Here is a 26,578-nt window from a genome sequence, read left to right as displayed (position 1 = left end):
ATAGACTGCATCTTAAGAAACAAATTTAGTTATAAAAAAGTAATAAAACTAAGAAAAAAATAATTTTTTTTATGCCGGGTGAATATCGGAAATCAGTGTCCTCTAGTATTAAGAGGACTGCAATCTTGTAGTCCTGTAATCCTGTAATATTTTCCTGTAATCCGAGCGTATAGTACGAAAATATTACAGTATATTACAATACTTCAGTCTGTAATTTTGTGTAATACTTTTATGTAGTTCCTGTAATATAATTTTCTGTAATCCGCTGTAGTTTCTTTCCGTAAGGGAGCATTTCGAAATATCATTATTTTTGCAAAATATTTCTGAAAATTTACTTCTTAAATCATTTACAAACAAAGTTTATTATATTAAACATCGAATAGTCTCATTTATATTATAATGAAGTTATTAAAAACCATTTTTAATGTAATTTGAAAAAACGTGGTTCAAGGGTGCCCACTCTCCCCTACTGCGCCTGTACCACACGTTAGTATCCCACGAGTATTCGATAAGTACTGAAAGAGTACTGGAGGGAGTACTGGAGGGAGTACTGGTGGGAGTACTGGAGGGAGTACTGGGGAGCGTACTGGAGGGAGTACTGGGGGGAGTACTGGGGGGGGAGTACTGGAGAAAGTACTGGAGGGAGTACTGGAGGGAGTACACTAGAGGAAGTACTGAATGGAGTACTGAATGAGTATTGGATGAGTACTGGGAAGGAGTACTGACGAAGTCAGTATGGTCGAATTTAGTAGTACTTTGAGTACTTATGTCTCTAGTACTTTCACCAATACTTTTTCCAGTATTAAAACCAGTACTACTTTTTCATAAGGGTATTACTCACTTCCATCGCTAACAGTCAAATAAGTGAACAACAAACAAAGCATTCTTATTATTCGTTTAAAGCGTACATTTTACCAGTCAATGTAGAGCAAATATTTTCTAATTTTCTCCCACAAAACATTAAGCCACTCCTTGAAATCTTGTGTATATATCTTTTTATAGCTTGTTTTGTTGATTACAAGAACCGTGTTCTTTATGGAGTAGTACCTCCGAACATTTACCGGCGCGCACATAACTATGACACCAATTGCGGAGAACGATGTCTTCAGAGTTCTTATAAACGACGCTTGATACGGCCACAATCCTAAGAACGACAGGAAAAATTTATTAATCTTAAAGTGTTCTGCATCAAAGACATCCATGTTCGTGCTTTGACGTTCGCGCATTCGTATCTGCCGTTAAAGCAGCCAGGTATCACTCGTTGCCACTCTCTACCTCAGTGTATAGCTACTTAAATATTCCACTAGATCTGTATATATGATGAAATAGCTTTTTCACATTCGAGAAACTAAATAGAGAGAAATTCTGATAATAGATAGTATTCTCCTCGCTTGAAAAAATAAAGGTTTTTAAGATTTAATAAGGAGTATTGCTATATATACCTGATATATAGTGTAGGTGCATAATATAAGGTTTAGTGAATAAAATGAATTGAACGAACTGTTTCCGCAACGCTTACAGTATTCATTACAGTATAATAATATTATGATGTAGATAGTATTAATACAAGCATAATTTATTATTTATTTATACAAATCGACATTTTATTATAGATATGCATTTATTATAGATATGTGATATACTTTCGTATATATATATATTAGGTACATTAACACCTGAGTTCTTGACATACGAAAAACTAGAAAGTATATGCGAGTGGAAAATTTCTCAGAAATTTATATATCCCTTGACGATTCGCGCAACGAGATCATTACCGTGCAATAGGAAACTGATGTTTTCATTACCTTAAAACGATATTTATTATTTACACAATATTTTTTACCATCAGTAAAATGCACGGATATGCTGCTAATGTTCATCTACATTATTGCAATATTTTCATGTCCATACCTTACTGAAATTGTTCAGATTGATGACATATAACTTGGCGATTGTTACTTGGGAGGCTTTCTGGCCCCGCGTGATTAGAAACAACAATAACTTTTGCACTTTTATGGACGCATTGTACCACATTCCGTTATAACTGTAAAAAGATATATCACGAAAGAATATTTCTTGTAAATTCTGAATAGCTTTATCTTACGCTGCTATTGAAACTTGAACGCTATGATCGGTCACTTCTTGCCCGGCCCAATTGTTAAAAAATAATCGACAACTTTGCATTATACCAAGAGCCACGTATCGCATAATTTCAGACGATCCCGTTCGAACTATGATCTGCAAAAAATCATTAAGCTTGAAAACATTTTCAGCAATAATTAATAATAAAAATATAATATATTTACATTATATTGCTGTTTAAACTTAAGTTTCAATTTTACATTATTATGCTCACCATTACGCATGAGGAAGTATGCAATAAAAGTCCTAATCCAATTTCGAAAAAGAGGAACAACGCGACTGTAGATTCCATCATCTCTATGAATCTGAATCGAAAAACATTATCAAGATCTCATGTAAGTGAAATTTTAATAATAGATACAGTCATGCTTAAACCTATGTGAACTTAGCACCCGACTTTCATAAAAAAAAATTTTCGTATGTGCATTCGATTACGCTCAGTTTGTACCCGATTGTACCACAGGTTATTTCAACGTAAAAAATCATCAGCACCACTTTGAGATACAATAATCTTCCAAATGCCATTCGATTAAGCATCGTTTGTACTCGTTTGTACCGCTTTTCGTTTCGTTTGTACCCTCACGGGGGTGAAACAACGGGATATCGAAAATTCGTATAAGGGTAACTTTGTCATTTTTAGAGATATTTTAAATTCGCAAGCGGGTGCTGTTTCGGAATTGTTTATACTCATTTGCACCATCTCCAGTTTTGTTTACACCCTTAAGGGGGTGATTGTACCGAATTTTCAAAATTGGGGTAAGAGCTATCTTCGCCATTTTTAGAGATATTTTAAATCCGCAAGCGGGTGCTGTTTCGGAATTGTTTGTACAATCGAGTACAAACCGAGCGTAATCGAATACACATACAAAACAAATTTTTTATGAAAGTCGGGTGCTAAGTTCACATAGGTCATGCTTAAATATAAATATAAATATGTAAAAATAGATATACAGGGTATATCAGACCCGTCCTACCCGATTTTTCCGTAAACGTGAGGTGGCAGAAAATTAGAGAAAAGTGTTAATTAGCCCCAAATCCTATCCGAAGAATCGAATGAGGGTATTTCCGTTTTCTGGACTTGACCGGAAGTAGGGCAACTGGCGTCAACTTTGAAATCTCAAATGGGAACATATGTCGTGTGGGATATTGTTGGTTAGAGCTTAGAAAAAGAAACATATTTATTTGAACATCGCAGTATCTTCAACAGGGGCGGCAGAACAGAAAATCCCCATGTATGGTGACCGTCTAGAGGGAGGGGCGTAGGCAGGCGCGCTTCAATCTTTTTGCCATAAACACGATAAAAATAACAATTTTATTTATGCAAACTTTTTAAATATATTTAAATACCTACATTTATATATATTATATTTAATATATTTATTTATATTATTATATATTATATTTATATATCGGACCACTATTTCAAGGCGAAATCATGTTATGATCTGACTTCTGACCTTTCACCGATAATAGTAACACTCAATGCAGCAATAATAAAAAAAAAGAAAAACCATTAACTTTATATAACACAAAAACGAATTGGAACTACTTTAGAGAATTGCTCAATGAAGAAATAAACTACAAGATCCCACTTGAAACCCACGAGGATATAGAAACGGCAATAGATATATTAAATAAAACAATGCAAAAAGCGGCCTGGGAATCAACTCCAGCAGATCAAGACAAGGAAACTATAATGCACTGTCCAACTAGCGTTAAAGCCAAAATCGCTGAGAAAAGGAAATTAAGAAGGATTTGGCAAAAAACAAGGTCTCTATACGACAAGACAAAACTAAATCAAGCGACAAAACAATTAAAAGAATTAATAAGCAGTGAGCAAAATAAAGAAATTGGAGAATTTCATCTCGAGAAACTAACACCTACAGAAGCAACAGACTATTCCCTGTGGAAACTTACAAGGAAAATTAAAAAAGGTCCAATCCAAGCAATACCCCCTATCCGACAATGTAACGGTAAATGGGCTAGAACTAATAAGGATAAAATTAAATTATTTGAGGCTCATTTTAAAAAAGTTTTTGACCACACTTCCAAGAGTCATCGGAAGAACAAGAAAAGGAAATCTTAAATCATCTGGAAGCACCCTTACTGATGGAAATGCCGATCTAAAAAATAAAAACAAACGAGTTTCTAAAAATAATACAAAAAGAGCTAAAAGCAAACAAGGCACCAGGTCACGACCTGATAACTGGGAAATTATTAAAGGGACTTCCTCATAAGATAATAAGACATATAACAATAATATACAACGCTATACTGAGACTGAACTATTTTCCGAATCAATGGAAAGTCGCACAAAATTATCTTAGTCCCAAAGCCAGGAAAAGACCCCGAAACAGTCTCCTCATATAGACCCATCAGCCTGTAGCCTATATTGTCAAAAGTACTAGAAAAACTTATATTAAAAAAAATTAAAGCAGCAATAAACATTAAGGAAGTTATTCCTGAACATCAGTTTGGTTTCCGAGAACAACATGGTACAACTGAGCAAGTGCACAGAGTGGTAAGGAAAATTAACAAGGCTTTGGAAGAAAAAAAGTAGATACTGTTCTGTGGTATTATTGGACATAACACAAGCTTTTGACAAAGTCTGGCATTCAGGGCTATTATACAAAATTAAGAAGTATTTACCTCATAGTTTCTACCTCATATTAAAATCATACCTGACTAACAGACATTTTCAGATAAGGTACCTGGATGAACTCTCGGAATTGCAGAGCATCAAATCCGGCGTCCCGCAGAGAAGTGTACTTGGTTTACTATTGTACCTTTTATTCACTGCTGACCTTCCAACAACACAGCAAGTAACAATAGGAACCTTTGCTGACGACACAATCATACTGGCTACTCATAAAGATCCAAAAATCGCATCAAAGAACTTGCAAGAAAACATTGATAAATTGCAAGAATGGTACAAAACTTGGCGTATTAAGCCTATAACGAACAAAAATCGTAGCACGTTACGTTCACGTTAAATAAAGAAACATGCCCCCCAGTAAAGATGAACGACGCAGAAATACCGAAAGCTCCCTTAGGAAAATTTACTTAAAGTTTTTTAAAGTTATTTAAAGTATTATAAAGTATTATAAAGTATACTAGCCGTAATAATAGTATACTAAGAGTATAATAGTAGACTAATAGTATACTGACAGCCGAGCGTAAAGTTTTCTTTAAGTTATTAACCTCAATAAAAACTTTATAAGCAAGTCGCAAATATACTTTAAATTTACTTTTAACAAACGTAATACTTATAAATATACTTTAACTTTACTTTTTATAAAGGTAATACTTAAAGCTGATTTTAACTTATGCGTGTTGTTTCAACAGTATACTTAAAAAGACAAGTTCCCTTTTTCACCACACTTGCACCACACGAGACATTAAGAAATATTATATCATATACCCAATTCAAAATTTTATTACTCTTTTTAAACTGAATTTGTTTCTTAAGATGATTTTTGGAAAATTATATATTAGCGCTGGTTATGACATATGTAGACTATATATAACACTTACATCAAATTAAGAAGTAGTCTACCACGTAAGGCAGTTGGCTCACGATCCAGAGGTCCCGAGTTCGAATCCCACCAAGGTAAGTGTGTTTTTCAAATACGAGAAAATATTTATAATCATAGACTGCATCTTAAGAAACAAATTTAGTTATAAAATAGTAATAAAATTTCGAAATAAATAATTTTTTTTTATTCAAGGTGAATATCGGAAATCAGTGTCCTCTAGTATTAAGAGGACTGTAATCTTAAGTCTAGTGTCTCATGGTTAGAGGATATTCCTCTAGATTTTAAAATATCTTCTTGAGACCGTATTTCAGAGGAAAATCCTCTAAAATCAAGCGGGAGCCACTAAATGACAGAATATTTTTTTTGGGGTGATTAATAGTAATTGCATGAGTTAACTTAAAGTAACCTTTAAAGTATATTATAGAAATACTTAAAGTTTGGTTCGAAATCACTTCTAGTTTATCAATAGTTTATCAATAGTAATTTCTTTGGTAAACTTTCTAGTTTATTTTAAGTTTTTTTAAGTAAATTTTCCTAAGGGCTGAAACTGCAAAATACTTAGGAATACATCTTGATCGTAGGATGACATGGAAAACCCATATATGGAATAAAAGAAAGCAATTAGGCTATAAACTCAGAAAAATGTACTGGCTATTTGACCGTAAGTCTAGGCTCTCGTTATACAATAAAGTCTTACTTTATAAAGCCATCATAACTCCAATATGGACATATAGTATCCAACTCTGGGGATCAGCCTCAAATTCCAACATCGAGATACTAAAAAGGTTCCAAGCTAAAGTCCTAAGAATAATAGTAGATGTACTATGGGATGTAACTAATAAAATTATACGAAGAGATCTAAATATCAAAACAGTAAAGCAAACAATAGCAGCTCATACTGGGAAGTACGTTCTGAGACTGGACTCTCACCCAAACCAACTAGCAACAAGGCTGTTATCGGAAAGAACGGATATGAGAAGATTAAAACGTCACAAACCATTAGACTCTGTTAATAGATTTATTTAAATTGGTCACTAAACATTAAATTCAATTTGTTAATTTATCTCACATGAAACCAGTAGACAGAAACATAACACTCTAATTGTGAATGTAAGGGGCATATTCCACTGGGAATGTGTTTACACGCTCTTGTATATACTTTACTTGATTTACTTAATGTCTTTGACAGATTGTAAATACACTGGGAGATAATAAAAATATATATATTATATATATTTATATATATTCTTTAAATATATTTAACGTTTCAAATAAACTTTAGTTAAAGATGAGGTGAAATACTTAAAGATTAATATTTGGAATTAGTGCAAAAGTGCAAATGTTGCAGTATACATTTCGAATTCGTCGAGATAAATTCATCATAATCAACTCATCCAAATCCAGCTTCTTTAAGCAAACCCTTAATTTGTCGAAAATTTGTCTTTATTTATTTTTTAAATTTTATCTTTAAAAAAAATGTCAACCTAAAATTCACATATGGTACGCCATATGTTAAAAAATCTCACGTATGTTATGTACCATACTGACCATACTGGCCCTGCCATCCCTGAGCTTCAACCGTTGAGGAGAAACGACTGAAAAATTGGTGATGTTGTCGAAATAATAAACAAAGTTTCGTATTCGAAAAAAGAAATCTTTTATTAAATTCTACAAATGTTCAAAGTACCATTTGAATGCAACAGTAAGATGGCTGTCTATCTCATTACTCTTTGATAAATCGGCGTTTTCCTGAAAGATAGATTGATTGATAGAGGAGATCCTGCAGCTTGGCCGGTCCGATCCCCTGATTTGACACCTATGGATTATTTTTTAGGATAAATAAAAAAACATTATTTACCAGCAACGTCCAATGAAAAAAGAGTGCATGAAAGAGTGTATTCTGGAAGCATGCCAATCGCTGAGTGACGCAGAAGTCTTCCAAGATACAGATAACATCAGAGATAAAATTTTTGTTTGAATTAAGACGGAAGACTTTGAACACTTCGAGTCTAATAAAAGCTGTTTCTTTTTTTTCAAATACGAAACTTTGTACGTGTTATTATTTAGACACCATTACCTTTTAATTTTCAATCGTTTCTCCTCAACGCAACGGCTGGAGATACTAGGATTATCTTTAAATAAAAGATATTTCTTTTTTCAAGCTCTATCCAATGATACACGATATATGTTCCCATTCAAAGTTGACCTAAGTTGTCACTACTTTCGATCAGTTCCGGAAATTGGAAATACCCTCACTTGATTCATCAGATAGGGTAGACCGAGGCGAATTAAGAGTTTTTGTTAGTGTTTTATTTCAAATGAATTGGTTTTTATCATACTAGACATCACAGACGCGCGCTTTGCGCGCGCTATTTACCTTTAACATTATACTATTACTATTACATTAACTCTTGATACACACAACTGTCAAAATATACGATGACAGCTGGTCATGAAGTAAGCGCAGCGAGTAAACCAATCGGCATCGCGGAAAAGCGACAACAATAAACTTCGATAGATTCGAGTATTGACTTTACATGCCTTTTTAGATATGACTAGACACCACAGACGCGCGCTATTTAGCTTTAACATTATGCTATTACTATATTACACTATTAACTCCTTGATACACACAACTGTCAAAATATACGATGACAGCTGCATATGAAGTAAGTGCAGCGAGAGAACCAATCGGCATTGCGGAAAAGCGACAATAATAAACTTCGATAGATTCGAGTATCGACTTTAAATGCCTTTTTTAGATATGGACTAGATTATAGCGCGCGCTTCACGCCCGCCTTGTGATGTTTTTTATTTGTTATCATCTATGCAAAAAACATTTGTACACTCAATCAATCGACTGAATCGAGACGACCAATCACGTTCGCAATAACACGGCAACAATTGCAAACGCGATTCGGCCAACTTCAGGATTTCATACCGCTTTTATAAGAGGACCAATTACCTCCGTTTCCCCGCACCGGAAACCATAGACAGCAGCTCTGTATTGTGTAATTTAGTGTCAGTCGACGATAGAAGCGTAAAGATCGTGAATGAACGAAGAAATTTTGGCGCTAATGTAAAATCACGATCTCAATCTTGTGACTTTGTAACGAAAAGGTATATTGAAACTTATGCAAATTATAATTATTTTTACAGTGTATTGTTTGCTAAATCAGTCAAATAAGTAGTTTAAATAATATTATTAAGATAGTTTGGAGAAAACGAATGTATGAAGTCAACATACGGGGTTAATTGGATCATCTTTTTCGGATGATTCGGATCATGAAATTTTTCGACATTTTATAGCTATTACAACAAAAGTGTATTAGTTTACACGTACAATCGTAAATTAACTAATGAATCATGGTCTCAAGAAACAATGAACGAGGCTATACGGAAAATAAAGTCTGGAAAAATGACTTTGCGTCGAGTTGTTGATTGCTATAAGGTTTCAGGGACTGACATTGCGTCTATTGCAATTAATCGTCCATCTACCTATCGAAGGCCCGTATTCATAGTCCGTTTTTATTTCAAGAACTTAAGTAATATCTTAAGTAATGTCTTAAGATGCTAATACGGCACAGTGGTTGGTTTATAACATCTTGAGATTGTGCTTAAGACGGTCTTAAATATAAGATCTGACTATGAATACCGACCAAAGACTGGATTCAGTGTAAGAAATATGAAGAATGGTGTCACGAGAACTGTGCTAATAGAAAGGATAAAAAAGGACCATTTACAGTCGGTCAAGTAAGAGCGTGGTCGGCCTTACTCACAGCTGGTTAAAGGTATCGCCCTAAATCTTTCGTGAGCCGATAGAGGATACTTTTCTCCTTGATGCTTTGCGAAGAAAAGCTCAGTTGTCGTTAAAGTTTTGCCAGAGCAAAGCATAGGCGTCATGATGCGTCGCGCTTCAAAGTCTGTCTACTAAGAGCGTGGTCGCTATAATTCGTAGTTGGTAAAACCTATATTTCTGATTCTTGCGTGAGTCGATAGAGGATACTTTTCTCCTTGATGCTTTACGAAGAAAAACTCAGTTGTCGTTAAAATTTTGCCAGAGCAGAGCATAGGCGTCGCATGAGTGCCGCGTACGCGTCGCGCTTCAAAGCTGTGTTATGTAAATCTGTTTTCGCGGAATCCTGCTTTAACACTGCGTCAAGGACAAGCAAAATTAAAGTCAAAAGGTTTAGATATATCGTACGAAACTATCCGAACCCATCTCCATGCACATGATCTGAAATGGCGCAACACAATGAAGAATTAACCGACCACGCTCTTACTTGACAGACTGTACTTTCGAATTCTGTGTTAAATAAATTATTTTTGTCTAATGTAAGTTAGTTTATTTCAAAGAGTTTGTTAATTTTCAAAGAGTAGTTTTTTATTTTCAATGCAAAGATCCTAGGATTTTGAGGTTAATACTTAATTCTCTCCAACTTATTCCTGTCATCTTGAGTTTACGGAAAAATCGGGTAAACGGGTAATCTAATATACCCTATATATCACCCTATATATAAATAAAGATATACTATTCTTGAAATAATTGTCACACCAACAGTAGTATTCTTTCATGCAGTTGAATACAACGTCGAATATGTCGATCGATTTCCTCATGCATGTAATCACCGTCTATCCATTGTAATTTATCGTGCGCCGTTAAATTCCTCAGGCGATTACTACAAAATAAATATATCTATCTATTGTTATATCCAATTTCTAACCCATAATTTATTTTGGTAAAACTCTTGTTTAGGGGAGGCAGCTCCTATGACATTGATCTTGACATATATTATAGAGGTCACCCTCCTGAATAACCTTCTAGGTTCAGAAGGTTTTAGCTGTCACTCGTTTTTTATTAAAGTTATTAACAAAAAATTTTTGAAAAATATAGCAGTTATTTTAAGTACTAAAAGGTGTAAATAACTAATATGTATGTGGAAATAGTACATGTGAATCGTTAATATTGAACAGTCTTTTTGTTAAAGTAGAAAATAGTTGGTATAGAAAAGTATATGTTACGGGCAAAGTCCGCATGTTGTGCAGCGTCGCATTGCCCGGGCAATGTCAGCATTGCACAACGCGAACTGGACAAAGTAGCTAGTTTATTAGCGGACATTGCCCGGTTTGATATGGGCAAAGTTAACACTGCCCATCCAGCGATGGCAATGTCAGCAACTATTATCACATTGCGGACTTTGCTTGTCCATGCTGGTCCAACTTGGAACCGAGAACTACTTTGCCCAGTTCGCGTTGTGCAATGCTGACATTGCCCGGGCAATGCCGATACTGCACACCATGCGGACTTTGCCCGTAACATATACAATTTTATGTGTTAGAAAGCATGAATACAAAGTATTCTCTGCTTTAACCATAATTGTATGATTATAATTGTAAATATTATTTATTTGATGCGTGAGCGGGGGAGGGACTTTGCCCCTTCCCCTGCACCACCACCCCGAAAAAACTAACCTAATCTAACCTAATCTAATTCAAACCGTACAATGATAGACCTCGTTTTGCTTTGTAAACAGGGGTGGGATAGAGTGTACCTCGCTTCGTATTGATGGTTCTCTGGACAGCATTGTATTCTCCACGCAAAGCGAGATCCACCCCACTCTACCTCACCCCTGCTTACAGGGCAAAACGAGGTCTATTATTGTGCGATTCGGGTTTTCAACTTTCCACGCGAACCGAGGGTCACCCCTACTGCCGCAGGGGGAGGGCGGTAGCCCCTCCATGTGTACTATCTATACACATATCAGCAAATTACTTACCTTAGCATTGACGCAAACTGTTAATTATATTTCTCAGTTACATTTATTAATAATAATTTTTTTAATAAACAACGAGCGACGGCTAAAACCTTTTGAATGTTGTTCAGGGTCATCATAACCTTGACAACATATGTCAAGGTCAAGGCCATTGAAACTGCCTCCTCTAAACAGGAGTTCGACCTTTATTTTTTACGAGTAAATTTTACACAATATAAAATAATTTAGTTGTTGCAGCAAAGTCCATCGCAACAATCTATTACTATCTATTGTATATTTGATGTGAGAACAAACAAATTTTACTATGATAACTGTTTGATATTACAATAAAATTTGTTTTGTTGGCAAAATAGAAAAATTTTGCTGCTTAAATTTGTTTACAGAAACATGTTAATTTGCTGTTAAAACAAACAGTCGAGCAAATGTATTTTACTGTTGCAACAAAATGGTCGCTGGTAGAATATCAGTATGAGAATTAACAAAATTAGAGAGAATGGAAAGAAAAAAAAAATAAAACTAGTTTGTTACTAGAATAAAGCTATTTCAGTAAAGAAAATTAATCTTTTTAATGAATCTTTCTGCTATCAATATAATAACTATTAACGAAAAGTGCTGCAACAGTTAAACTACATATATATCAGTAAATTTTTTTTCTCCGCGTATGATTATATTAACTAAATTATATTAATTAACTGCATTTTAATCAGATTGATATCAATCAATCCTCACCACAGTATGTCATACATTCCACAAATATGCTCCACCAGGAAAACGTACAAAGTATCGGTAGCTATTACGACCGAAACACACAAAATGTAATCGAGATATAAGATCAGCAAAAGCGTGTAATAATGCTTTTCCTGATCGAGAACGATAAAATCCGCAAGCTGTGGCAATTTTCTCGGTCTTGTTTCATTCAGGGGTGAGATTATGTCCAATATAGGTCCAGCAAGAGGTAACGAAGCGAAGCAGAATATAAATCCGCATATGCAAACTAAATAGGAAAAGAGGAATAAATTACAATCCTTTCCTTTTCTTTCTAAATAAGAAGATGCACAAAGCAATTAGATAAATAACTATTTCTATTAGTAACTATAAATTTACTGAAGCTAGCGATTATATATTTGCGATATATTTATCATATATTTATATCCAAGTTTTTCTTTCATTTTTGCATATATAAGATACATATTTTTAAAATATATGTTTCTTTTTATTGTAATTCAGCAAGGATATCAAACTATCTGACGATAATCCTTAAGCGACATTTGCCAGTGAATTCGTACTTGAATACGCCAACGTAAGCTTTCGACTCTTTTCAGCATAAAACGTTAAAATTTGCGTTTCTTCATCCGTCAGTAGATTGTTCCAGTCGTCCTGCATATGTTGTAGAAGCGCCTTAAACTGAAGCAACGCTCATTTAAAATAAGCCGATCTAATGCGACGATCATGCTTACCATTCCGGAATTGCGTGTTATACTGATGATTCTTGTAATACATATCACTGTGCCAGTTAGAAGTGGCATCAGTTCGAACGTGTTATCCAGATCATCCGCTTGCCTGAGTATATATGCAATCTGGTAATTAATAATGAATTTATGGCGCATTGTAATTATATTTCACAAATACTCGGATTTAAGCGTAAACTCGCGGTAGACGATTGCTTCTGTGACACAGAAAGGGCATGACAATTATTTGAATTAGTATATGTTGAACTTTTAGAACTTGATTTATATTTTTGTTCTCTTTAGATTCGTTAACTCTAATATCACTGTTATTCAGCGAATTACCTGCGGCATTAACATTGTCGTAAAGCCAAATATAGCGAACGACCGAGTTAAAAGTTTCATAAAAGGTTTTTGATACGGCCACAGGCCGGTGAAAGATAGGAAGAACTTGTTAATTTTGAAATACCGCGTGTCAAAGAAATCCATGGCTTTGTGTGTATTATACAGAATAGGAATCCGTAAATATATTCGTCTCGCTAGAGCAGTATCTTTCTCACCCGGTCTCTTTCTCTCTCTCTCTCTCTCTCTCTCTCTCTCTCTTTCTCTTCCTCAAAAGCTTCTTTAGTATTCCGTTAAAAGCTCGTTCTATGGGATACTTAAAGGTGCGCCGTATGGCAGCGACATCAATATAAAATACACGCCTTAGCTAGAAAAAACCGCACGAATAAATAGAATTTGTAATAATATCTCTGTATGTTTTAAAGCTTTGAAGATACCTCGTATTATTATTTCATATTCTCGGTGTCACGAAGTGCGCGAAGACACCGTATCGATTAACGCGTCAAATGTCTCTGGGTTTTTAAAGAAACAGGACGTGGTAAACATATAAAGATACAAGTTTCGATAAAAGGTAACAGGCCGGTATTCATAGTCAGATCTTATATTTAAGATCGTCTTAAGTTTATCTTTAGATGCTGAACGACTCGTTTTATTGGCTACGGAGTATCAAAAGATAAATTTAAGACGATCTTATATATAAGATCTGATTATGAATAACCGGCCATATTCTTAAAGTGAAACGTTAACTAACATTTATTATAAGGTTACAAATATCTTTTGCAACAGCAATAATAAACAACTTTGTATTTGCAAAAGTTCATCGTTTATGCGCCAAAAATGACGCATTATTTCTTAAGACGTTTTTCATATATCTCCAGTTTTATTGAATCATGAATTTTTAAATCAGGGACCCCTTTTATTAGAAACATGATAGAATATATATCTTCGGCTGTCGCGATTTACGACAAAAAAATTTATTTCTCGTGTAGTACATCGGTCAATCTCGCATATATGCAACTTTTAAATAAAAAAGTTGTGTCTCATTCTTGTTAAATTTGAAAAAAATTGTAGGAAAATAGATCGAGCGACAATAGCAAAAACAATATGTTATGATGATTGCAAGTTGTCAGGAAACGTTTAAAAACGTTTCATTTTTACAGTGAAAGGTAGTTATTTAACCGATCGATAAGGTAGCACATACACGTTTCAAAAATGTTTTATAAGCGTTTTTCCGAAACATTTTATAACCGATTTCTAGAAACGTTTCTCATGAGTAAAAATGTCCATTCAAAAAACGTTTGATGGAACGTTTCTTTTCCGATAAAATAACGTTTAAGAAACTATTATAGAAACGTTTTTTTAATAATAAAGAAATTTTAAAATTCCTACTTTTTACGTCTTTTGAACGTGTTTATGACGTATTTGAGACATGCGTGAGAAGGTTCTAGAAGCTTTATGCATCTATACTATACCATCTATGGCATCTATTCTTTTTCGAAGAAATTCCTGAACTGGTACACAGTGCAATAAGTTAAAGTGAAACAAAATATACTTGTCTCACTCTAACTTAGGGAAGATTGGGGCTCGTTGGCACAAGGGGCAGATTGGCAATGCGTTCCGTTTATGTATTTATGGAAAGAAACAATGGAAAAGTTATCACAAAGGGTCTGTTTTCTATTGCTGAACTGGTTGTGCTAGTTTATCTTTGTTACTCCACATTGTGACATTGGAAGGAAAAAGATAAACTCTGAACTAGTGCAGCCAGTTCAGCAACAGAAAACAGACCCAAAATATCTCTTTTATGACATAGGTACTTTTCCCAAAGTTTTATTTAAATCAAACAAGTATTACAATAAAAAAAAAAGAAAACTCTGATTCAAGAGGTGGCAAGTAAATTTTTGAGCGTTTCAAAATATCGTATTAATGTTCTTCAGCTTGAGAAGTAAATGTTAGGGATTATTGTCTTTGCCGACCAATCACAATCTCTCTAAGCAAGTCACCAACGCCACAAATTTACAGTTTAACAGTTTGGCACCCTGCCTGTCAGCGTTCCCCTCTTTTATCTCTTGCGTTTTTACATTCTCTTACATTCGACTGGTTCGACGTTGTATTGTGGCCTTTTCTCTGATTAAAACCATCGAGTATTTTTTGTACATCCTTTGTGTAATTGATTCGTAGTCACCTGCCCTTAACAGGTTATGGGCCCAGGCGAATCATATGAGAGATATTTTTAAAGAAAAGGCGGATCATCGAAGTGAGAATAAATCGAGCCGATCTTTTTTGAGGTTATTTCCCGCCCTCGTGCAACAGTGGAATATAATAATCAAAAATAAATGGAAAGCGAACTTCTGAGAGTAGCTAAACTCAAAAATATTGAGAATTGGAGTGTCTGGAAGTTCCAGATTAGAGTAATCCTCAATTCACATGGAGCATTGGACGTCGCGCTAGGAACAGAGGAAAAGCCGGTAAACCCGGGCGATACAGCGGATGCCGCAGCGCGTGCAGCATATACGAGGAATCTTGCAGCATGGATCAAAACTGACGCAATAGCTCAAAAGGTGATCGTGACGACGGTAGGAGACCAACCAACGCTTCACATAATTAACTGCACGACGGCAGCTGAAATGTGGCTGAAACTAACCTCGATCTACGAACAGAAGTCAGAAGCAATTTAAGCGTGCACATGCTTCAACGAGAGTGGTACAACGCATCTAAAAAGAACTCGGACGACATCGCTACGCACATCGCCAAACTAGAGGATATAGCGCACAGATTGAAACTGATGGGTGAAATCGCAGACTCAATGATTATTACTAAAATTCTCATGACCTTACCCGCAGGTTATCGACACCTTGTCAGCGCGTGGGAATCGACATCAGCAGAAGAACGCACCTTGGAGAACCTTAAAGCGAGGCTCATAACCGGAGAGTCGAGACATACGTCACGAGAGGATAAAAACGGAAACGCTCTCTCATCAAATGCGCAGCGAGGGAAATCAAGGCGAGGCAGAAATGGCAAGCCAAGAAACACGTCAAAACCCGGAAAATGTTACGTGTGTGGAGAACCCGGGCATTGGGCCAGAGAGTGCTCGCAGAGAAAAGGCGATGATGAACAAAGGCCGAAGAAGGACCCGAAGAAAGACGACAGCACATCGAAGAATAAACTGCACGGCGAAGGGTTAGTATGTGATGCCCTTTCATTAGAAGTTACACAAAATGTAAAAGTTACAGATTGGATATTGGACTCTGGAGCCAGCGACCATATGACCAGCCGAAGAGATTGGTACACCACGTACGAGGATTTTGATTCTCCTTCTCCTGTGCACATTGGCGACGGTGGCTGCATTGAGGCTCACGGAAGGGGAAGTATCAACATCACCATGTTCGATGGAGAGAACTGGAACGAAAATCATCTGGTCGACGTGCTGTACGTGCCAAAATTGAAATATAACCTATTCTCATTGGGAGCCGCATTGGATAAAGGTCTTAAGATGCAGTCTACGGTTTCTACGTGTGAGTTGACTAAAAATAGGAAAGTCGTCGTCAGGGGCTTGCGCAGAGGGAAACTGTACATCATGCAATTCGAGAACGTTGAGCTGAAGCAATCAATACAGGAATCACAACAAGCTCACGTAACCTCAACAGTTTCGCTTAAGGATTGGCATGAGAGACTAGCCCATCAAAACTACAGGCACGTAAAACAGATCCTTAACAGATTCCAAATACCGGTTAAAGATAAAATAGATCACTTTTGTGAAGCGTGCACCGTAGGGAAGATGCACCGTAGGGAAGATGCACCGACTCAGCTTTCCAGAAAGTGACACAACAACAGCAAGCATTGGTGAAATAATACATGCGGACCTCTGTGGTTCCATGCCTACTAAATCTCTTGGAGGTTCGAGTTATTATCTTCTGCTTAAGGACGACTACTCGCACTTTAGAGTGGTTTATTTTATCGAAAGCAAGGCAAAGACGGCGAGCTATGTGGAAAAGTTTCTCAAAATGGCTGAGAAACACTGCCCAAGAGGAGTACGGATTCTTCGAACGGACAACGGCCTTGAATTCGTTAACAGCGAGATGAAAGCAATAACAGATAAGCTCGGAATGAGGCATCAGCGGACGGTGAAATACACTCCCGAACAAAATGGTTCTGCGGAAAGAGACAATCGCACCCTAAAGGAAGCGGCGCACACTTATGCTGGACGGTGGTTTTAGTGCGATATTTTGGGCGGAAGCTATAAACACAGCGTGATGAATCACACTGGGACGAGCAGCGTCAAAGGAGTCACGTCATGGGAACTCTGGTTTCAACGGAAACCGGAAATAAAACATCTACATGTTTTTGTTGAAGAGGTCTACGTCCACGTGCCGAAAGAGAAACGTCGAGCATTGGACACTAAAGCGAAAAAGGGATACTTTGTTGAACATGGCGACGAGATTAAAGGATTTCGCGTATGGTTTCCCGACAACAACAAAATCGAGACGGTGAGGGATGTTGCTCAGGAAGAATTAATCGGGCTGTTGCACCTGGAAAACGTGAAGATGACGAGATATGGTTCAACGAAAAACAAAATCTGAACGAAAATGAGGACTCCGACTCCGAAACCAAATCGACGATAAGCGACAAGGAATAGGAACCCGAGATACAAAGGAATGAAGATGCATCTAAATCAGATGGCGAGCTTGTCGAATTTGAGGACGCAGTGGGAGAAGTAAACCCCGACAACGATCAAGATCAATCACCGGACAGAGGATATCAACTCAGAGACAGAACGACTCTGAAAGCACCAACAAGATATCAACTTGCCAACGTGAATAATCCTTTCCTAGCCACGAGCCAAGAACCTCTCTCCTATCAAGAAGCTATCAGGAGCGAAGAAGCAGCGAAATAGCGGGCAGCAATGAACGAGGAGATCGAATCACTAACAAAGAACCAAGTGTGGGAGCTTGTAGAAGCGCCAAAGGATTCAAGAGTCATAGATTGCAAATGGACGTATAAGCTAAAGAAGGATGCCAACGGCGACGTCCGACGATACAAAGCGAGCTAGTCGCGCGTGGATTCAAGCAGCGGGAGGGAATTGACTACCAAGAAACCTTCAGCTCCGTAGTTCGATTCGATTCGATCCGAGCTACCCTTGCCGTGGCTTCGTCCGAGCACATGCAGTTAAAGCAATTTGATGTAAAAACTGCCTTCCTTTACGGTGAAATCGAGGAAATAATTTACATGGAGCAACCGGAAGGATACAACGACAGAAGTGGAAGAGTCTGCAGGCTGAAACGCAGTTTGTATGGACTGAGGCAGGCTTCACGCAATTGGAACAAGCGCTTTACTAAATTTTTGAAAAAGTTCAAGTTGAAGGCAACAAGCGCAGACCCGTGTGTATTCACGAGCCAAGACCAAAAACTGATTTTGGCAATCTACATAGACAACGGACTGATTGCAGCGAGGGATGAATCTTTGATCGACAAACTTCTTAGCGAGCTTAAAAAGGAGTTCGAAATAACGTACAACGAGGCAAATCTTTTCTTGAACATGCATATCGAACGAGGAATCGACGGATCAATTTTTCTACATCAGGAAACATATGCAAAAAGGATACTAGAACGATTCAGAATGGAAGACGAAAATCCAGTAGCGATCCCAGCAGATCCACACCAAGAACTATACTCACCGGCGCAAGCGGGAGACCAAAATGATGTCACAACAGCACCGTATCGTGAAGCAGTGGGAAGCCTTATGTATTTGGCAGTGGCAACAAGGCCAGATATTGTGTACGCGGTGAATCAAGTTAGCCGATACCTGGAGAAGCCTTTAACGATACATTGGAAAGCTGTCAAAAGTATTTTGAAGTATCTCAAAGGTACAACAAACTACGGACTTCAATTCAAATGCTGACAGAAGAAAGAATTACTAGCATATAGCGACGCAGATTACGCTGGAAACTTAGAAACACGGAGATCAACGACGGGGTACATTCTAAAACTCGCATCAAACACCATCTCATGGAACTCGCAGAGGCAGCAGGTCGTCGCGATATCCACTACGGACGCGGAGTACATGGCGGCATGTCAGACTGCGAAGGAGATTATGTGGATGAAAAGCCTCGTCAAAGAGCTTTTGAATGTCAAGGACGTTCCAACAACATTGATCATGGACAACCAGAGCGCCATAAGTCTCATCAAGAATCCCGTATTCCATAAGAAGGTCAAACATATCGACGTTCGATTTCATTATGTGCGGGAACGATATGAAGAAAAACAGTACACATTGGAGTATGTTGCATCAAAGGAACAGCACGCGGATATTTTGACCAAGCCACTTCCACGACAGCAATGTCAACACCTTCGGGAGGCGCTGGGAGTCCATGCCAAACATCCTCTTGGAGAAGAAGACGAGAGAGGACGGGGATAGCAGCGGCAAAGCCAAAGCGGGAGTGTTAGGGATTATTGTCTTTGCCGAACAATCACAATCTTTCTAAGCAAGTCACCAACGCCACAAATTTACAGTTTAACAGTTTGGCACCCTGCCCGTCCACGTTCCCCTCTTTTGTCTCTTGCGTTCTTACATCCTCTTACTTTCGACTGGTTCGACGTTGTATTGTGGCCTTTTCTCTGATTAAAACCATCGCGTATTTCTCGTACATCCTTTGTGTAATTGATTCGTAGTCACCTGCCCTTAACAGTAAATCAAAGTATTATTGTTAGTTAAGGCCCCTGGATAGTCTCGGAAAATACAGCGGTCGAGTGACACGACATCTACTGGAGGAAGCTTCGTAGCTTGATACACAGCTGGTAGATTTAAGCCGCGAGTCACTCGAGAGTCGGCTCGTGGGGGAAACGCACACAAAAGAAAGCACGTACCTGTGCACTCAGATACGTTCTTTCTCTTGTGTGAGTGTGCCCCACCAGTCGACTCTCGAGTGGCTCGCGGCGGAAAACACGTCAAAAAGTGGACAATTGTCTTGCGAAAGATCTCATTGGTAAAATAACTCATTAATCGTACTAAAAATTGTGCATTATTGAGCTTCAGTTTGTTGGTTATGTCAATGTGCTGTCCATTTGCCTCAAATAATAATCCAATAAAGTGCCATAAACCGTTTTCCAGAACAGTGCTACGCCGACCGCATCAGCTGTCAATTTTTCATTGGACTGTTACTACAATTTCTATATTAGGACCAGCAAATTAATAAGCAGGTAAACATACAATATGCTTTCATCTTTCATTTGAGCACTTATATTCAATCGTACGGTGACTCCTTCTTATTTGAGATCTTCCGTAAGAATTGTCCATATTTTATCGTTTCAATTCAAGATGGCTGACATGGATATCCAGGGCCCTTAAAAGAAAAGTTTCTGTTACTATATTCGACTATGCTATTTTGAGTAACAACAGTAATTTATTGTAATAAAATGACTGAAATCAAACATATGTAAAGATGGGATATGTTGACTTATATTAAGGTACGTTTAGCTTGACTTGCTGTTGCCGCGAGTGTGAGACGTGTGTGAATATGTGATTTGCTACTTACAATGCTGATAGAAGCTAGATATACATATTTATATTTAAATTAGAAAGTTGAGGCTCTGTTGGACATCCACACGTAAAGGAAAACGGGCTAATTTATATTTAATATTTTTATATCGAAGAAAGCTACATCTAAAATAGTTTACAATTTTCTGCAACAGCATTTTGCTATTTAATTATTACAAAATAACTTTAAAAGATATACATCTTTATCAAGAAGTACATCTGCTATGCGTTTTGTATTTCTATTACGTTTTCATTAATTTAACATAGACTTTTGTCGTACAGCCAACTTACCCTACTATCGGGGCAAGCTGGCTACAATGCAGCATGTTCGTATTTTACTTATTACAAAGAAACTATACAGTATAAAGGATCGTTCCTGCTATGAAAATGTAGAGAAAGGTTTTCTCTACACTCAGAGAAAAAAGTCGTACCAGCAACTAGAAATTTGTGGACAACTATGTATCATAAAGTTGTAATAACAATAATAAATAACCAATAAAGAAACCTTTTCTTCGCCAGTGAATAAAATAAAAAGGAGTAGTAATAATCGACGCTGACTGGCAATATAGAAGTTTTATTATCTCACGACGTTTCGACCGTCACTTTCGGTCCTTATCAAGTGTTCTATCTCTTACAAACAATTCAGTCCTGGCATTGTGCCAACAATCCAAAAGTCAAGAACTAAAATTAGATAAAAAAAAATATAAAAAGAAAAGTATAAAATATAAATTGACAAATTTAAATAACTTACAAGTTTGCGCGTCATATGTAAAAGACGTAGTATGTGTGGGAAAAGCATGTCAGCAGCCCACGGGTGACAAAGGCACACTGATCAATAAATAAGTTATATAAACTAAAAAAAATATGTATAATTTGTACTTTGTAGTAAATCGTTGGATAAACTACAAAAAAATAGTCGCATTAACGAAAAATATATTGTGTATGCAAAAAGTATGTTGTAGTAACATGAATAATATTATTGTAGTGATATCCCAGATAGCAAAATGTGTTCGTTCTGAGTACATATTGTACTCACGTTTATTAAAAACATGATAGCAAGAATAGACACAGATGCGGGCTCATATGTTGCTCAGAATGCAGACATGTTATGAAATGAATAAAAGTTTACAAAATCTATATATATAAAGGAAGATGTCCTGACTGACTCACTGACTCACTCACTCACTCATCAACGCCCAGCCCAAACTCCTGAATCGAATTTTCACCAAAAGTATATGAAATAGGGGTAGAATTTTCCGGGGAGTGCCACTATGTGTATAGTTTTTCGTTACCGATTTTCTGGAAACCGGTTTTTTTAATTTCTCTAATTTTTCGAGAAATAATTGACCGAATCTCAAACCCCTAAACCGAATTTTTACCAGAAGTATATGAAATAGGGGTAGAATTTTCCGGGGAGTGCCACTATGTGTATAGTTTTTTGTTATCGATTTTCTGGAAACCGGTTTTTCTAATTTTTCTAATTTTTCGGGAAATAATTGACCGAATCTCAAAGAATTATAGATTAAACAGGGGTAGAATTTTCCAGGGAGTGCTATAAAGTGTATAATTTTTCGTTACCGATCTTTTTGAAAGCCGGTACCGAAATTTTTTCAATTTTTCGGGAATTAATTGACCGAATCTTAAAAAATTGTATATGAAGTAGGGGTAGAATTTTCCGGGGAGCGCCATGATGTGTATAGTTTTTGTTACTGATCTTTTTGGAAACCGGTTTTTATAATTTTTCCAATTTTTTGGGAAATAATTGATTGAATTTCAAAGAATTATACATAAAGTAGGGGTAGAGGGAGAGAGAGAGAGAGAGAGAGAGGGAGGGAGAGAGAGAGAGGGAGATAGAGAGAGGGAGAGAGAGAGAGGGAGAGAGAGAGAGGGATTGATTGATTGATTGCTTTTTATTATGCCATAGTCGAAAGACTTTAGGCAAGTGATGAATAATACAAAAAATATATATATATAAAAATATAAAAGACAGAAGTTGATGTGAGTTTGATAGAAGTACAGTACTGTAAATACAAAGCATGAGCATGCTCTCTCTCATAAGACGAGCAACCAATGATCCTGCATAAAAACAATTGACAGGATGTAGAGTACGGTGCAATAAAATATAACCAATTTCAATAATATACACTATAAAAACTAAGAACTAGCGCAACTTAACTAATAATAAGTACAATGAAAATAGAATATGATAAGAAGCAAGTAATACTAAGCGAACTAAATAGTGTATATAAAATTAAGAACTGAAGCACATCGCAATCTACAAACTAATAACAAGGTAAGAAAGCACTAAGCCCTATAGCAAAAACTGAAAACTGATGTTATCCAATTCCATGCGCAAGCAAGTCGATATGTCCACAAAGGGAATTAGCGTTAAATTTGAGCAATACAAATAAGAAAATTTACATGTTGCATTATGCCGAACGATAAACGAGCTTAACAAGATCAGTATCGGAATCAATATGGATAACAGGTTCACCATCGGAATATTTAGCACATATCTGGCCGTTCGTTACCCAGACATACTTATACGACCTCTCCTTAGCAATACTCTTAGCCCGTTGTAATATATCATATGTGCTCTTGGATAACAACTCATTGACATAAATGTTACAATCTGAGTTACCACCGCATACGTCTTTTTGTTTAAGTACACCCTTTGCCCGCTTTTTGGAAATAACAAGATCGCGAACGGCACTCGAGGCCAAGGTGACAATGATCGAGCTAGAAGATGCAGCAACTGTGGAAGTCACTGACAACGCTTTCTTAACAGCTCTAACGCCGAGAATATGGCATGATAAGTCTGGGACTTCTAAAGCCTCTAGCACATTCTTGGTGAGCTCAGATGGAGCAACGGATAATGCCGATGGTAGACCAGATATGATCAACTCATTTCCACCATGAGTTCCCTGAAAAGACTGAGCAGACTTCGAGTCATGAATCTCACGAATAAGCTTAACATTATCTTGCTCCAATTTAGCATTCTGAGCCTCTAACGCCGCGATTCTCTCGCCGTAATTTGTAATGATTTTCAGGAGCTCAGGTATTTGATCAAGTTTTCGCGCAAAATCCGTGTTTACTGACTCTTGTTGGTCGATAAAGGCAGTAATTCTCTTGTCAGACCTGTCAAACCAGGCAGTAAATTTCTTGTCAAATTCATCGAGTTTGGACAGAATCAACTGAAGCAATGCATCAATAGATTCCGATTGGGCACCAGAAGGGGCAACAGCCCCCGCGCTCGGAGAAGCAGAGCTGTGGTGATCGGCAGATCGAGATATCTGAGGATCCTTAGGCGTAAGCGGCATGACTGACAAACAAGCTCTGCAGCAGTTACTAGCAGATTTAGTGATAAGGTATGCCTTGACGCAACCCGGGTGAAAAACGCGTTTGCACTCCACGCACGACACAGATAGACCAGCTATTGATTTAGTACACCTGGCACACGTACGCAGCATGAGTTATCAGTCGTGTAATAGATCAAAAAGTGAAAGACACTTGGCACGTCACTCAATGCAATGAGATAACGCAGATCAAAAGTAGCCAATCAGAGATCAAAATAAAAGTCAGTTCACATCGAGCACCGTGTTGCGTATAGATCGCACAGGATGTCGCAGAGATCAACCAGAGCCGCCAATCAACAGTCGCCTCGATAGCACGTGCTCAGAAAATAGCGTGAAGATAGAGTAGATCGGCAACGACGGGCGCATGCGCAGCTGAGATCAACGTTTTCCACAGGAACAGCCAAGAGTTAGGTTAGACCAAACGATGACACTCGCCATAGAAATGCTCTTAATTAGGTAGCAAGCACCAGGAAAATAACAATTGTGCGTAACAAGCAGCAAAAGACATGCCAATACCTGCAACAAAATGCCCCGAAGGCAGCTTACGGCAGAAAAAAGATTCACTTGAAGCAGGAGCAAGGAGAATAGACAAGCAATGATACTCACAGAGAGATAGATAGATAGATATAATTTATTATGCCCAAGCAAAGGCTAAAGGGCAAAAAAGTAATATAGCAGTTACAATAATATCGCAATTACAATAATATAGCAGTTACAAGATGCAGAGATACAATAAGATGTAAACAAAAGCGAAATATAGCGGTCAGAAGTTAGTATGATGTGCATGCTCTCTCTCATAAGGCAAGCAGCAGCAATCTCAATAATATACCATGTAAAAAAAACTAAGAACTAACGCAACTTAACTAATAATAAGTACAGTGAAAAAGAATAAGATAAGGAGCAGTATTACCAAAGAGAACTAAATAGTGTATATAAAACTAAGAACTAAGGCGCAGCGCAATTTACGAACTAATAATAAGGAATGAAAGCACTAGAAGTTCTATACCAGAAACAATGTTATCCAATTTCACGTGCAAGCAAGTCGATATGTCCACGAAAGGAATAAGCGTTGAGTTCAGCAAAACGTATCCCAGAAGAATTACATGTTGATTAAGCCGAACGATCAAAGAACAAGGGACGAGCCGGTCGGACCAGTCAGATAAGCTTAGCTAGATCAGTGTCGGAATCAATATGAATAACAGGTTGACCATCAGAAGACCTAACACATATTTGACCATTCCTTACCCAGACATACTTATACGACCTCTCTTTAGCAACACTCAACAGAGAGAGAGAGAGAGAGAGGAGAGGAGAGAGAGAGAGAGAGAGGAGAGAGAGAGAGAGAGAGAGGAGAGAGAGAGAGAGAGAGAGAGAGAGAGAGAGAGAGAGAGAGAGAGAGAGAGAGAGAGAGAGAGAGAGAGAGAGGGAGAGATATGATATGATATGATATGATTTATTATGCCCAAACATGACTAAAGGGCAAATATACATAATTACACAGTGTATTGCACTAGCAGACTAGAAATGCAATGAAACAAGGAAAACTGCAATATTGGATAGTACAAATAGAATAACTACGGTATAAAATAACGCACTTAAAACTAATACAACAAGTAAGAAATAAAACTAAGAACTAACGCACTTAAAACTAATAATAAAAAAAAAGAAATTGAGGAAAGACAGACCAATGCATCACAGTTCGCTAGCAAACAGAAACTTCTTAAGAAGATTCTTGAAGGAAGGGAATGAAGAAGCCGAAGTGATATTACAAGGAAGAGAATGCCAGAAATAGATCGAGGAAAGATGAAAAGAGTTTCTGTATGTGGTTGTTCTATGGGAAGGAACATGAAAAGTTTGTGATGCATGGCGGTCGGATCTCCTCAACGATGGATCAAGTAAAGTGAAATTCTCCCTCAGATAAGAAGGAGAAGACATATAAAGTATACGAAACGTTTGGCAGCCGAGAAAATACAATCTCCTATTCTCAACTGAAAGCCACTTCAGTTGGCGTCTAAACGGAGTGATATGTTCATCACGCTTAAGATCAAAAATGAAACGAATACAACAGTTGACAAGTCTCTGTAATGCATTGTTCAACTCTCCACTCAAGCCATGACAAACCAGACAGCAGTAGTCGATATGAGGCATAATTAGAGACAATACTAGCTTTATCCTTAACCCGATAGAAAGAGAATTTTTATTAAACTTAAGCTTGTACAAAGCATGATGAACCTTCTAAGAGACATGTAAGATATGTTTTTTCCATGATAAATTAGACATGAATGTCACGCCCAGATTCCTCACTTCACTTACAAAGGGCAAAGGCGTCTGGTTTACAATAATAGGTGGCAAGCAGTCGAGGTCAATATCATTAGTATAAGACCTACTAGCGAATATGATTACCTTTGATTTAGCCGGATTAAGTTTAAGACCATTCAAGTTGGCATAGTTGA

The 26,578-nt window shown here is 37.2% G+C and overlaps 2 protein-coding genes across 2 annotated transcripts; one reads left to right on the top strand and one right to left on the bottom strand.

The window, feature by feature from the left end:
* Positions 1-1,564: 1,564 nt before the first annotated feature.
* LOC139785237 (odorant receptor 49b-like) lies at positions 1,565-13,208 on the bottom strand. The gene is made up of 8 exons (XM_071724406.1): positions 12,910-13,208; positions 12,739-12,856; positions 12,182-12,446; positions 10,238-10,357; positions 2,357-2,447; positions 2,105-2,238; positions 1,912-2,044; positions 1,565-1,805 (listed from the first exon to the last, which is right to left on the bottom strand). The coding sequence occupies exons 1-8, from the start codon at positions 13,057-13,059 to the stop codon at positions 1,737-1,739; spliced, it is 1,080 nt and encodes a 359-aa protein (XP_071580507.1). The 5' UTR covers positions 13,060-13,208; the 3' UTR covers positions 1,565-1,736.
* Positions 13,209-17,489: 4,281 nt separating this feature from the next.
* LOC139785236 (uncharacterized) lies at positions 17,490-18,130 on the top strand. Its single transcript, XM_071724405.1, has 2 exons — positions 17,490-17,793; positions 17,913-18,130. The coding sequence occupies exons 1-2, from the start codon at positions 17,490-17,492 to the stop codon at positions 18,128-18,130; spliced, it is 522 nt and encodes a 173-aa protein (XP_071580506.1).
* The last annotated feature ends 8,448 nt before the right edge of the window (positions 18,131-26,578 follow it).

Source organism: Temnothorax nylanderi, unplaced genomic scaffold, assembly GCF_030848795.1.
Source record: "Temnothorax nylanderi isolate EJ_2023f unplaced genomic scaffold, tnyl_v1.0 TNYL_tig0761_pilon, whole genome shotgun sequence".
NCBI lineage: Eukaryota > Metazoa > Arthropoda > Insecta > Hymenoptera > Formicidae > Temnothorax > Temnothorax nylanderi.
Note: the sequence above shows the minus strand (reverse complement) of the source record. Positions and strands in the feature narration are given on the sequence as shown.